The sequence below is a fragment of the Solanum tuberosum genome, unplaced genomic scaffold (assembly GCF_000226075.1).
Source record: "Solanum tuberosum cultivar DM 1-3 516 R44 unplaced genomic scaffold, SolTub_3.0 scf00148, whole genome shotgun sequence".
Lineage (NCBI taxonomy): Eukaryota > Viridiplantae > Streptophyta > Magnoliopsida > Solanales > Solanaceae > Solanum > Solanum tuberosum.
In genome coordinates this window covers 1248416-1262021 of record NW_006239071.1, presented here as the reverse complement: position 1 = coordinate 1262021, position 13606 = coordinate 1248416, and the positions used below count along the sequence as shown (strand labels likewise).

Here is a 13606-nt window from a genome sequence, read left to right as displayed (position 1 = left end):
CCACCCCCACCCCACCACCATCAAGATTCATCAGACCCAATACTCAAAACCCTCTCAGAAGCCATAAAAAACTCTCCTTCTAAACCCCTTCAAGTTTCCCTCAAACCCCTCCTTCCATCTCTTAAACCTCATCACATAATCAATCTCATTAACCTTAATCCTCACTCTTTACCCCCTTCTTCTCTTCTCTCCTTCTTCACATGGCTTTCAACTTCCAACCCTTCAAGATTTTGCCACACACTTCATACTTATTCCACTATGACCCTTTTTCTTTACACCCACAAAATGTATCCACAAGGTCACTCTTTTATCAACACTATTGTTTCAAGGAAAGGTAAAGACTCAGCCTTTACTGTATTTCAAGCATTCTTGAAAGCTAAAGGTACAAACTTTACATCTTTTGTGAATGTTTTGAATAGACTTATTGATGTTTATTTGGATTTGGGGTTTGTTTCTGATGCTATACAGTGCTTTAGACTTATTCAAAAGCATAAAATTAAGTTCCCATTTCAAGGTTGTACTAAGGTTCTTGAGTATTTGATGAAGCTTAATTCACCAATGGTAGCTTTTGACTTTTATAAGGAGCTTTTGGAATATGGGCATCCTGCAAATGTGTATTTCTTTAATGTTTTGATGAGTAAGTTTTGTAAGGAAGGTAAAATGATGGAAGCTCGGTCAGTGTTTACTGAGATGTGGAAGAGGAATTTGAGACCTAGTGTTGTTAGTTTCAATACTTTGATTAATGGGTATTGTAGATTAGGTGATATGGATGCAGGGTATAGGTTGAAAAAAGAAATGGAGGAAAGAGGAATTTCCCCTGATGTTTATACGTATAGTGCTTTAATCAACGGTCTTTGCAAGAAGTTTTGGATGAGCGATGCGAATGAGTTGTTTAATGAGATGTGTGTTAAAGGTTTGGTTCCTAATGTTGTTATTTTCACGACTTTGATTAATGGCCATTGCAAGGATGGTAGTGTTGCTTTGGCTATGGACACTTATCAACAAATGCTGAAGCAAGGGGTGGAACCAGATTTAATCACATATAACACACTTGTCAATGGACTTTGTAAGAGTGGGGATTTGGAGGAAGCAAGGAAGCTCATTCATGTGATGGTTGAAAAGGGCTTGAAGGCCGATAAGATCACATACACAACAGTTATTGATGGATGTTGTAAGGAGGGAGATTTAGATGGAGCATTTGAGATAAAAAAAGTGATGGTTGATAACAAAATTGAACTTGATGATGTAGCATATACAGCCCTTATTACAGGTTTGTGTCGCCAAGGGCGAACAGTTGATGCAGAGAGAATTTTAACCGAAATGTTGAATGTCGGTTTAAAGCCTGATGACCCCATTTATACTGTGGTTATCGATGGTTTCTGTAAGAAGGGAGATATTAAGATGGGTTTTAAGTTGCTAAGGCAGATGCAAAGTAATGGACATGCACCTAATGTTATAACTTACAATGTGCTTTTGAATGGTCTATGCAGACAAGGACAGATGAGAAATGCTGAAATGCTATTACAAGCGATGCTTAATCTGGGTTTGAATCCGGATGACATTACCTATAACATTCTCTTGGAAGGGCATTGCAAGCATGGGAATCCTGATGAATATGATAAGCTACGTGGTGAAATGGGGCTTGTTCACGACTATGCTACTTATACTTCACTAGTTGGTAGCTTAAGTAGGAGCTCAAAACGTCAGCCCAAGAAGTCTTTCATGTAATCAGAGAGCTCAAATTGATGAAACCGTGTAGGCTCCCCTTGCTCTCCTTGGGAAATGAGTCTCATGGTGATCCATGGAACTTCGAGGGGTTATGTGAATGTGAATTTATTCATCTTTCCTGCTTTTATGAGTAATGATGGATCACTTGAGCGCATACATTGGGGTTCATCATGTTGGCATTTGGGGGTTTGGGTTGTAAATTGCAGTTGAGGCAGTCCATTCTTTCAGTTTATGAATCTAGCTGGAGTTCTGATCAGGCTGCTTCGTAACTGTTGCCTTATTGTAGGTGAACTTTATTCCATGAAGTTAATTACACTGTGAATAACGATTATTTGAGTGGTAGTTTAATTCATGCGGCTAGATATAAACGAGGTTTATAGAAGCAGAGGTAAGAATGATGCAAGATGTTATCCAAATAATATTGAATGGATCAGCTCAAGTTTCTCCTGGCTTGTGAATGATGCTGTGAGATGGATGTCTCGTAGTTGCCAGGTGATCTTTCTTTACCTCACAAAATTGCTTGAAAAAGACTTAAGTTCCTTTACTTATCCTTGTTCATCTTCTTCTTGTGGTTATATGATTATATTCATTCTTAGTCTATAATATACCAAAAGAGAAAAAGCCAATAGTCTATATGGACCTTGTGTGCATAAAAGTATCTGTGTACAATGATGCGTGATATTTTGTTCTATTATCTTATCACAAACAAGACACTTTTTTGATAAAGGAAAAATGTTAGGACGCAAAACATGTCTGCATACGAGACGTATACCAAAAAGCACAAATGATTTACTTGATTCGTAGAGAAATATTAATTTTTAGCACAACAAAGTAAGAAAAATAAAATAAAGGAGAGTGTTTTGCAATTAGAGCATGAACTATCTTATGGGCCAAATGTTTCTAATTCAGCAAATGCACCACTACCTTGAGCGGGTCTACCACGTCCACTGATATGTCTACTCCTATTAATGATAATTCTTTACTTTTTATTTGATCAATGTTGATCGTAGTCTTCTTTTCTCGTTTGATTGTTGATTTGATAAAGTACTTATACTATATTCATGCTATCATGGAACCTATCCAAATATTATATTGACACTTTAATGGAACCTATCCAAGTAATATTAGATGCTTTAATGGAACCTATCCATAGTCAAATGCCATATAGGAAGTGGTTTGAACTTTTAGCTACATATTTTGGTTTATTTTGCTAGTACTATTCATTATGTCTGATTTTGCATAACCAAGTTAGTCTCGTTATTTTAGGCATATATTTTTTTTTTCAATTTGGTCCCATGACTGGACCGATTTTATTGAAATAAAGCAAAAGAAACCTCAGTCTTTACATAACAAGACCAGGCCCAAACGGCTGGTCCAAAAGGGAAACGAGTTAGCTCACATATCAACTTTACAAATGCGTGTATAGCCCCTCACTGCTACAATCTAATTTTAGCCTTTTCCTCTCATTAATTTTTTTTCGTTGTTTGGATTCTTTAAAGCAAGGGGTCCTGTACCTTGGTCCTTTCTTGTTTCACTGTGTTCATTATCTATATTATCTTATTTCCTTTTCTGGCGTTTTGCAGTGTATTACATTTCATTCGTTGAAGAATTTTAGAACTGCAATCTCAACATGTCAATGCGCTTCCCTCAGGTCATGTAAAAGGTGTCTTACAGATGTCTTAAACTAGTCCATCAAGATTGCAATCTTTATATACAGCAGTGATGAAAGCCCATCTTTTTTCTCTGATAGTTGAGAAAAAGGCGTAAAAGTCCTAGAGGAAGTGAGTACATCTCTAGTTGCCTCGAGGATCTGGCAGGAGTTATATGATGGCAACTAGAACAACATACCCAGTGTAATCCCACAAGTGGGGTCTGGGGAGAGTAGAGTATATGCAGACCGTACCCCTACCTTAAGTGATGGAGACTACAAATTGAACACGAGTAAGCTTCAGCTGTGACATTCAAAGATGACCCATACCAAGTTCAATAGCCCTGCTGAAACTAAGAGATAGGAAGGTATCTCGAGTACACTTGTCTCTTAATAAATAGGAAGATAAGCAGACAGAGATGTGATCCGAACAGTTTTTCCATTTGCAAGAATGTTCTTTTCGGGCTTTTCCACCAATGAATTGGTTGAAGTGCAACACGGATGGATGGTGTATGTCCAGGAAATCCCCAGAAGAGTTCTTATGGCTTTTGTATATGCGAGGCATCGAGTGATCTTATCTATGCACCATAACAACAACGTATCTAGTGTAATTCCACAATTGGGATTTGGGGATGGTAGAATGTTCACAGACCTTACCCCTGCCTTTGTGGGGGTAGCGAGGCTGTTTAATGATCTTATCTATGCACACGCCCCAAGGAAATTCATGCTACTACAGACATGGAGGCGAAAGCTATTGTAACTAAAGAGGCTCTAAAATATTGTGTGATGAATAATATGGTCCAGATGAAACTATTTTCTGTGTTCACTTATGGTAGTTTGTCATTTTGTATTATCAACTTAGAGCATTCCATAATCTCTTTAGCTAATACTATAGCTTTTCTTAAATTTTTGCAAGTTCATATTTCTTACATGATGTTATTAACAAAAAGTTGTCGAGGGTCTATAGGAAACATTCTATGACGTTACTTTTGCTAAATACACTTGTGAGAGAGGAGGGAACCTAAATAAGCCATAAAAACATAAAAGTGACCAAAATAAGTCATTACTTTAGGAAGTAACTAAAATAGGCTTAGTGGAAGAAAAAATTTCACTTTATCTAATATTCTAAACGTTTTCCGTTAGTCTCATAACGTGTATATTTTAATATATAACGGAACTATTTCCTACACTTTATAAAATGGAACTATTTCTTACACTTTATAAAGTGTAAGTTTTTCTTACACTTTGTAAAGTGGAACTTTTTCTTACACTTTATAAAGTGGAAGAAAAAATTACACTTTACAAAGAGGAATAATTCACGTTTTTATCTTTTTATGAAGCTTTTGCAATGTTTGTCATACAATTATATTGATTTGACATATCATAAAACGGAAAAATTATTCCACTATGTATTTTTATTTTTTTATTCTGAAAAATCCTCCAATCTCTATTTAAGGAGGAACGTTCAAACATATTTTGATAGCACCTACAACATAAAGTCTTCTATATTTGTAGGACGTTAAATGTAGGTGCTATCAACTATGTTTGAACGTACTCCTTAAATAGAGATTGGAGGATTTTTCAGAATAAAAAAATAAAAATACATAGTGGAATAATTTTTCCGTTTTATGATATGTCAAATCAATATAATTGTATGACAAACACTGCAAAAACTTCATAAAGAGATAAAAACGTAAAGTATTCCTCTTTATTAAGTGGAACTTTTTCTTACACTTTATAAAGTGTAAGAAAAAATTACACTTTACAAAGAGGAATAATTCACGTTTTTATCTTTTTATGAAGCTTTTGCAATGTTTGTCATACAATTATATTGATTTGACATATCATAAAAACGGAAAAAACTATTACAATATGTATTTTTATTTTTTTATACTGAAAAATCCTCCAATCTCTATTTAAGGAGGACGTTCAAACATAGTTGATAGCATCTACATTTAACGTCCTACAAATATAGAAGACTTTATGTTGTAGGTGCTATCAACTATGTTTGAACGTCCTCCTTATCTAAAGTAGTGACTTATTTTGGTCACTTTTATGTTTTTTGTGGCTTATTTAGGTTCCCAGCTCCTTGTGAGATTACACTGAAATTGTTATTATCAAAATTAGTTGCATTAGCCATTGAAACAGGAGTAATATATTTCTAACAATATTCAGAAATAGATAGATTTTTCTATCAAAAGTTCACATAGAAAAAGTAAAAATAGTTTTAAATATTGAATTTGTAAGATTTTTACTATTTGCAAAGTCAAAAGAGTTTTTTCTATTAACTACACACTTCCATACATTTTCCGTTTGGGTATTCATTTTTTTTCGAAATAATTTTTCATTTTATTTAAAAATCACTTAAGTTGTGGTGAAAATTACAAATCCAAGTTAAAATTGTATTTCAAATTAAAAAAAACAGGTTATTTTCTAACTCATTTTTTCGCTTATGAAGTTATCTTTACATTCGAGCGTAAACATGATTCCAAAATCAAATAAAGTGAAAATCATTTGATATCTATGGCCAAACGCCTATTAAATATGGTAAATAAGTAGAATTCTTTTTTTTATACTTTTAAAACATTACAATCTTATTTAAAATATTTGAGAATTATTTTTATCCTAAAAATTAAAATTAGGAAAATCTAGTGAAAATATTCATATTTTTTGGTCCAGCAGTTTATGGTCAAACTGTAGCAGCCCACTAAATCCCTGGCTTCCAGCCCATTCTTGTTCTAATGAAATCGAAATTTTCAGCTAAATTTTGTCACTACTCACAGAATCAGAGCCAAAAGTTGGAATTTTGATAGTCTTTTAGTGATTAGTTGGTCACCAAGAATATCAAACAGCAACACCCACTTGATTTTCTAGCCATTCTTGATAAATTTCTTCAATCTTTAACTCCAATTTTACACATACCCAATAAGGTAATTCTTCAAATTCTTGATTTTTGTATGTTTTTATTAAGTGGGGTTATGTGTTTTTGCTCAATTTTTTATCCTAATTGTAGTTTTGGTTATAAAAATCTGTTCTTGGAATGTATTGTTACACTTTGCAGTAGCTAGAGGGAAATGGCAGTAGTAGCTGATGAAGATCATGAGCAACAAGTTAAGCAACCAGAAAAGAAAAAACCAGAGTCTGAGGATGATAAAAGGTCAAATTTTATTCTATTAAGAATTGATCCAGTTCAATTTTTTTTCTCATGAATTTATGAAAATAATAGTTTTTTTAGCTGTTAATCATTTTTTTTTTTTCAAGAACAAGAGACTGAGGATGACAAAAGATCAAATTTTTATTGTGATTAGAATTGACCCAGTTCACTTTATTCATGCAACAAGAACAACAACATAGCTAGTATAATCCGACAAGAACAATAACACAGCTAGTGTAATCCGACAAGACAAGTGGGGCCTGGGAGGGTAGGATACGTTCCGATAGACCCTCGGATCAAGTCAGTTTACTTTGTTCATGAATTTATAAAAATAGAAGTGTTTTTTTTAGCTATTATCCACTTTCTTTCAAGAAGTAAGAGACCAGGGATGAAAAAATGTCATTATTCTCTTAAGAATTAACCCAACAATAACAACCACAACCACAACATACCCAGTGTAATTCCATAAGTGGGGTTTGGGGAGGGTATAATGTACACAAACATTATCCTTACCTTGGGAGGTGGAGAGGTTCTTTATTGATAGACCCTCGGCTCAAGGAAAAAGAAATAATGTAAGTGAAGAAGCAATAGCAGAATACTATAGCAAGCATGACAGACCATTGAAAAAGGATAATAGAATAATAAGATAATCGAAGTACATGAAACTACAGGAGTAATACTACAGTTACTAATATGGAAGGATAAGCGAGACTACATTTTACTACCTACTGTTAGTCACATTTTGTTCAATGATGACTTGTATGCAGAAGAAAAAAGATTGTTCCTGGAAGTTTGATGAAAGCTATTGTGAGGCCTGGTGGTGGTGAATCAAAACCTGCTGAGGGTAATCAGGTATACTTGTACATTTTATTTTCTGAATTATGTGTTTGTGATGATGATGAGGATTCATATTGATGCAAAAATCAGCTTCTGTGAGTTCTAGGTAGGAAAAAAATATTGGTTATTTATTAAGTTTTTGATGAATTTGAACAGGTAATATATCATTGTACAGTTAGAACACTGGATGGAGTTACAGTTGAATCGACACGGTCAGAGTTTGGAGGTAGGGTTGATATGTGGAACCTTTGAGAAGCTATAGGTTTTAGGGGAAACGACTTATGCAGAAGGATTAGGGATATAAACATGCTGCTTACTTCATTATTCTTCTCTGGAATACAGAATACTGAGTAATAAAATAGTACCACGAATAAATATATGCTGATAAGATTAACAGATAAAATCTCCACTTCTACATTTTGATTTTGTCTTATAAATTAACTCAGTCGTATTTCCATCGTTGCACTAGAACTGCGCATTCGGTTGCCATCATTTCAGTAATTTTTTTTAAACTCCGTTTCTTGGAATGATTGCGCCACTTTTTAGTTTTACACTCTCTTAAATATACTGAACATGAACTCTGTAATTTGGAGTTTGCCAATCTTGCCTTAATGCATTGAAATCTCTTCTCTTTTACATTTTTATTACTCAGGCAAGGGTACCCCAATAAGGCATGTTATTGGGAAAAGCAAGATCATTTTAGGATTGCTGGAGGGGATTCCAACAATGTTGAAGGGTGAAGTTGCAATGGTATATACGTTTGAACTTCTCATTTAGTTATTGCGACCTGAATCTGTATATTTAAAGTCCTTCAAAAGTAAACAATTTATAACATGTTATATTTCTCTGCTAAATCATCTCAAAATTGTGAATTTTTTTGTATTTTCTCCAGTAATTTCTTATTAGTTTCATGACAAGAACATGTTAAATCTACTTTTTAGTAACCTCTTCAGAATATAATACGTGTCCAATATTTAGATGCTGTTAAAGGGGATAAAATAGAAAAAATAATCTCTGATCATTTTATAAGCCCCTTAATATGAACTTGTGAATTCATTTTCTCTTTGTTCTTACATCTTTACATTGATGATATGAAAAATCATATTCATAGCTCACTGTTTGTCGCCTAATGTTACCTCAGTTCAAAATGAAACCCGAAATGCACTATGGAGAGAAGGATTGTCCAGTTGCAGCTCCAGATAACTTTCCCAAGGATTCTGAGCTTCATTTTGAGATTGAGTTGATTGAATTCTCCAAAGTGAAGGCAAGAATGCTCCTACATCCTTTTTAACGTCAATGAAATGAAAGTTGCAATCCATATCAGTCTGCTCCTCTAGTTTCTTGGTGCTTTCTGTCCTGTACTCATATGAATTAGTGCCTACATAGCCTTGTTGGAGCTGTATGTGCTGCTATTTATTCCGTACTATGGTACCTCTTGATATCACTTATGTTGTCCCTTGTTTAGTATGATGGTTATATGAAGTGAGCTTAAATGAAGAAGTGGTGAATCATATAGACGACCCCAACTTGATTGGGACTGAGGTGTAGTTGTTGTTGTAGTATGGTATTCCTATCTTTTTTACTGCATCTGATTGTTGCAAATTGCTACTAGAAGAGTGGTAATACTACAAAAAGAAATTTTCTACTTAGAAGAAATTGTTAGCAAACATTTAATGTCTTTCCTTTTCAGATCAGCACTAGATTTCCTGAAGTTACGTGAAAGCTTTTCTGTCAGACCTTTGAATTCCTATTTTTCCCTCTCTTTTAGAAATTTTGGTAGTTTCATTTATCGTAGGATGTGTCTCAAAAAACTAATCTTTTTCATTTTCATTCTCAGGTGATCACTGATGATTTGGGAGTCCTAAAGAAGGTACACAGCTTGCTGCTTAACAGTTATTTTTCCTTCATCCACACCCACACCCACACCCACACCCTCAGTAATCTATTTGAACACTTGTGTAAGATGTGTGCTTGTGCATCTGTGTCTGATCACTATCTGGTGTTTTCATTCAATGCTGTAATCAGTGTAGTAAGCTGCAATTTTGTTAGCTTACAATTTTCAAGCATAGTGCAACTACAGAATAGGAATTTTTATAACGAGATGTGGTTTCAAATGGCTTATTGAGCTAAAATGTATTAGATGTAATAAGTGAAAGGATTGTTTTGGAATTTTAAACAGGTTATAGAAGAAGGACAAAGCTGGGAAACACCTCGGGAACCTTATGAAGTAAAAGCTTGGTAGAAACCCTCCTTTCTCCTGAGGCTTCTAGTTCCCATGGATGCTTCATTGATAGTTCTAAATATGTGTGTCTGTAAGTGTAATCTGAATTATGATTTATTCTAGGATTTCAGCGAAGTCAGGAGATGGCAAAGTGATTCTATCGCGGACCAAGGATGAACCATATTTCTTCACATTTGGTAAACCTGAGGTTCGGCAATGATTTCCCTACTTGAAATTTTTTCTATACGCTCTTGATCACAGGTGTTTTACCTTCGATAATTTTTTTGTATAATTTGGAGTTCCATTTTCAATTGAGTTGGGATGCCAAGCTCCTTAGTCTTGCTGTCCAAAACTTCAGGGTTTGAATTTCCTTTTATCTTGACCGCAATGTATCTAATCATGCATTCTATTTTCACCAACTCTAGGTACCCAAAGGTCTCGAACTGGCAATAGCAACCATGCCACGTGGAGAGAAAGCAGTCATTTATGTTAAAAACCAATATTATACAGAATCTACTTTAATGTCTGTGGTAGAAGGTGTTGACGAAGTTCATTTTGAGGTGGAACTTGTCCATTTTATTCAGGTAGATGCTTTATATCTTGACCAGTCTGAGAGTGCTTCTTTCTATTGCACGACACATTCTTTCATGTATTTTTTATATTCTTAACCTTCAACTTCCAGTCACAATGTCGGTGATGAAACAATGTCTTTGCTCTATTACATGGACTCTTCATTTGACTTGACATACTGATAGTAACCAGAAGTAGAGATTCGACAAAATAGAACAAAGCAAGTAGATTTACTGTAAATAGTTTGTGCAAGTATTTTAAACACAACTATACAGATAAAGTTGTCCGTATGGAGAGGACAAGACTCCAGAAAATATTAGTTTTGATTCTTAATTACATAATACCAATAACTAATCCCGATTACATATATATAGAGAACATAAAAGGATAAGACTGACACTATAAATTATAAATTAGGAATAATAACTGCTAGACAACTGCTAGATAACTACTAGACAACTGCTGTAGCAGTTGCTTGTCCAGAATTCAACTCTTTATTCTTTTGTCGATATTTTCTTCTAAAATACATCTTGAGAGGTGGGTTGGTATCAGTGCATCCCCCCTGAAAAGATGCCTTGTCCTCAAGGCAGAACAGAGGAAATTGAACAGCAAGCAAGTCATAGTCTTCCCAACTAGCCTCTTCAACAGGACGATGACGCCATTGAATAAGTAATTCCAGAGTTGGCACTCCTGACTCTTTCACGCAACGATGCGATAAAACTTTTTCAGGTTCCACCATAAATTCCAATTCACCCGATAGTGGTAAGGGTGGAGGGGAAGCAATATCAGAACAACCACGAGCAGGACGAAGCAGCGAGACATGAAAATAGGATGTACCTTAGATGTTTCAGGAAGCTGCAATTCATAAGAAACAGGACCAACTTGACGAACAATTTTGTATGGTCCAAAATATCGAGGTGAAAGCTTCTCATTAAGACGTTTGGCTAAACTCCTTTGTCGATAAGGTCGCAAACGAAGGAAAACAACATCACCCACATTAAAAGACAAGTCATGTCGCTTGGAATCAGCTTGAGGCTTCATTCTGGATTGAGCCTTCATGAGATTGGAACGTAGTACCTCTAACATTTGATCTCGTTCCACGAGCTGCTGTTCCAGTTCAGCAATTTTAGTTTCTCCATGAACAAAAGGATGCAAAAGTGGTGGTTCTCTCCCATACACAATCTGGAAAGGAGTCATATTGGCTGAAGAATGGTATCCACTGTTGAAAGAATATTCAGCCCAAGATAGATATTGAAGCCATGATTTGGGCTTGTCATGAGCAAAACAACGTAAGTAAGTTTCAAGGCAGCGATTGACCACTTCCGTTTGACCGTCAGATTGGGGATGATAGGAAGTACCATACGGAGACGAGTGCGACTAAGGCGAAAAAGTTCCTGCCAAAAAGCACTTGTGAAGACAACATCACGATCTGAAAGAATGGAGCGCGGTAAACCATGCAACTTGACAATTTCCTTACAGAAAACTGCAGCCACTGTTTTAGCAGTAAAGGGATGAGATAAAGCAAGAAAATGGCTGTATTTGCTAAACCTGTCAACCACCACAAGAATAGTATCAAAGCCATTAGAAGGAGGAAGCCCAACAATGAAATCAAGGGAGATATCCTCCCAAACTCTGTTAGGAATGGGCAAAGGTTGTAAGAGACCAGCTAGAGCTAGTGTTTCATATTTATGTTGCTGGCATATCAAACAATTCTGGACAAAGGACTTAACATCATGCTTCAAACAAGGCCAAAAAAAATTTGCAGATACCTTTTTGAGAGTTTTCAAGTAACCTCCGTGCCCTCCTGTTGGAGAATCATGTGACTCTGCTAAAATCTTGGCTTTGTGTTCAGGATAATCAGGGATAACCAGCCTGGGGATTCTTTTTATCGCTGTAGGATCCCTATTCAAGATCACTGCAGTTCCTTTTTGGAGTTTGCTTTGCCAGTCCATGAATATGCCGCACCCAGCAGTTCGAGGAGTTGGCCAGATACGGGTCGAAGCCCTGACTCAAAAAAGTCAGGACTTTTGGGCAGATTCCAGTAGAGCCTTAGCATTTCGAATCCCGTTGAATGGCTGTGGTTCCGGGACTCAAGTCTGGAGTCGCCAGGTGAGACATTCGGTTCACGAACCAGAAACCTATCTCCACAGCAAGCTCCTCTTAAGAAAAAAAGAAAGTGTGTTTTCAGGTAGCTATGGAATTGCTGCTAGTAGACTGAAAGGCTATTCCCTCCCTAACCCTAAGGCCTTTTTTGTTTTGTGCTATTTCATCATAGGCAGTCGGAACTTGCTTCTTAGCGCTACGTGGGAAGAGAATTTCTCTATTCAGCCCCCTTCCTTCTGTGTTCAGGACGGAGACTCTTTCTGCCTTTGTCGAACTGCCTTGACGCCTTGGCAGGCTTTGACCTGCTTTCGTTCACTTACCGAGATTTGTAGTAAAGATGGTTAGCAGAAATCGAGAAATCAGGATGAATCGACGGATCAGAAGAGAGTTGATCTCGAATCTGCTTAGTATATGGATCAGCTTCAATTGCTTCTGTCAAATCACTGAAATCTAATGGGATAGGCATCACCAAAGATAAAAAATCAGCATGTTGAGGGCGACGAGATAAGGCATCAGCGCCTTTGTTTTCACTTCCTGACTTATAGACAATAGTGAAATCAAAAGGCAATAATTTAAACAACAAACGTTGTTGTTCAGCAGTAGTCACCCGCTGATGCAAGAGATACTTTAGGCAACAATGGTCAGTAGTGACAATAAAATGCCGACCCAAAAGATAATGCTTCCATTTTTGCAATGCAAGGACCAAAGCCAGCAATTCACGATCATAAGTAGATTTAATACGACTAGAAAAGGAAAATCCCTTACTGAAATAGGCTACTGGATGACGGTGTTGCAGTAAAATAGCCCCAACTCCATCAGATGAAGCATCACACTCAACTGTAAACTGTTGAGTAAAGTCGGGAAGACGAAGCACCGATACTGATGTCAAGATCCTCTTAAAATTTTGGCAAACCTCTTCCACTTTTGCATGCCAGGAAAAAGCATCTTTCTTGGTCAATTATGTTAAAGGACGAGTGATGATCCAATAGTTCTTAACAAAGCAACCTAAGAAACCGTGAAGTTCCTTAACATTCTTTGGAACAAGCCATTCCAACACCGCAAATCGAATCCACGGCGACTCCATCTTGAGAAATCACATGACCCAAAAAACCAACTTGGTGTTGACCAAATAAACATTTGTTTGGATTAGCAAAAAAGGAACGGACAGAAAGAAGATGAAGGACAGTTTGAAGGTGTTGTTGGTGTGTTTGAGGGTCAGGACTATAGATTAGAATATCATCAAAGAACACTAGGACAGATTTTCGAAGGTATGGCCTGAAAAGATCATTCATGGCACCTTGAAATGTGGATGGTGCATTAGTGAGTCCAAAAGGCATTACGAGAA

At 36.2% G+C, this 13606-nt stretch overlaps 2 protein-coding genes and 1 non-coding gene across 3 annotated transcripts in view; all 3 read left to right on the top strand.

The window, feature by feature from the left end:
• Positions 1–3: 3 nt before the first annotated feature.
• Positions 4–4226, top strand: LOC102595900 (putative pentatricopeptide repeat-containing protein At1g09680; the record flags this gene model as incomplete). Its single annotated transcript, XM_015310877.1, has 2 exons — positions 4–2220; positions 3312–4226. A coding segment is annotated over one exon (1725 nt), but the record flags the coding sequence as incomplete, so codon positions are not given.
• An 803-nt stretch (positions 4227–5029) lies between these two features.
• On the top strand, positions 5030–5201 carry MIR8034 (microRNA MIR8034). Its single transcript, NR_127195.1, has one exon. It is a non-coding gene; the product is annotated as a microRNA MIR8034 (primary transcript).
• Positions 5202–6076: 875 nt separating this feature from the next.
• The window catches only part of LOC102595562 (peptidyl-prolyl cis-trans isomerase PASTICCINO1), a 15743-nt gene continuing 8213 nt past the window's right edge, over positions 6077–13606 (top strand). Inside the window, exons 1-10 of the mRNA XM_006352378.2 lie at positions 6077–6306; positions 6438–6533; positions 7298–7382; positions 7524–7593; positions 8020–8117; positions 8509–8631; positions 9205–9237; positions 9547–9605; positions 9712–9796; positions 10014–10172. Coding sequence (XP_006352440.1) covers positions 6451–6533; positions 7298–7382; positions 7524–7593; positions 8020–8117; positions 8509–8631; positions 9205–9237; positions 9547–9605; positions 9712–9796; positions 10014–10172 — 795 coding nt within the window. The 5' untranslated portion in view covers positions 6077–6306; positions 6438–6450. The remainder of the gene's footprint in view (positions 6307–6437; positions 6534–7297; positions 7383–7523; positions 7594–8019; positions 8118–8508; positions 8632–9204; positions 9238–9546; positions 9606–9711; positions 9797–10013; positions 10173–13606) is intronic.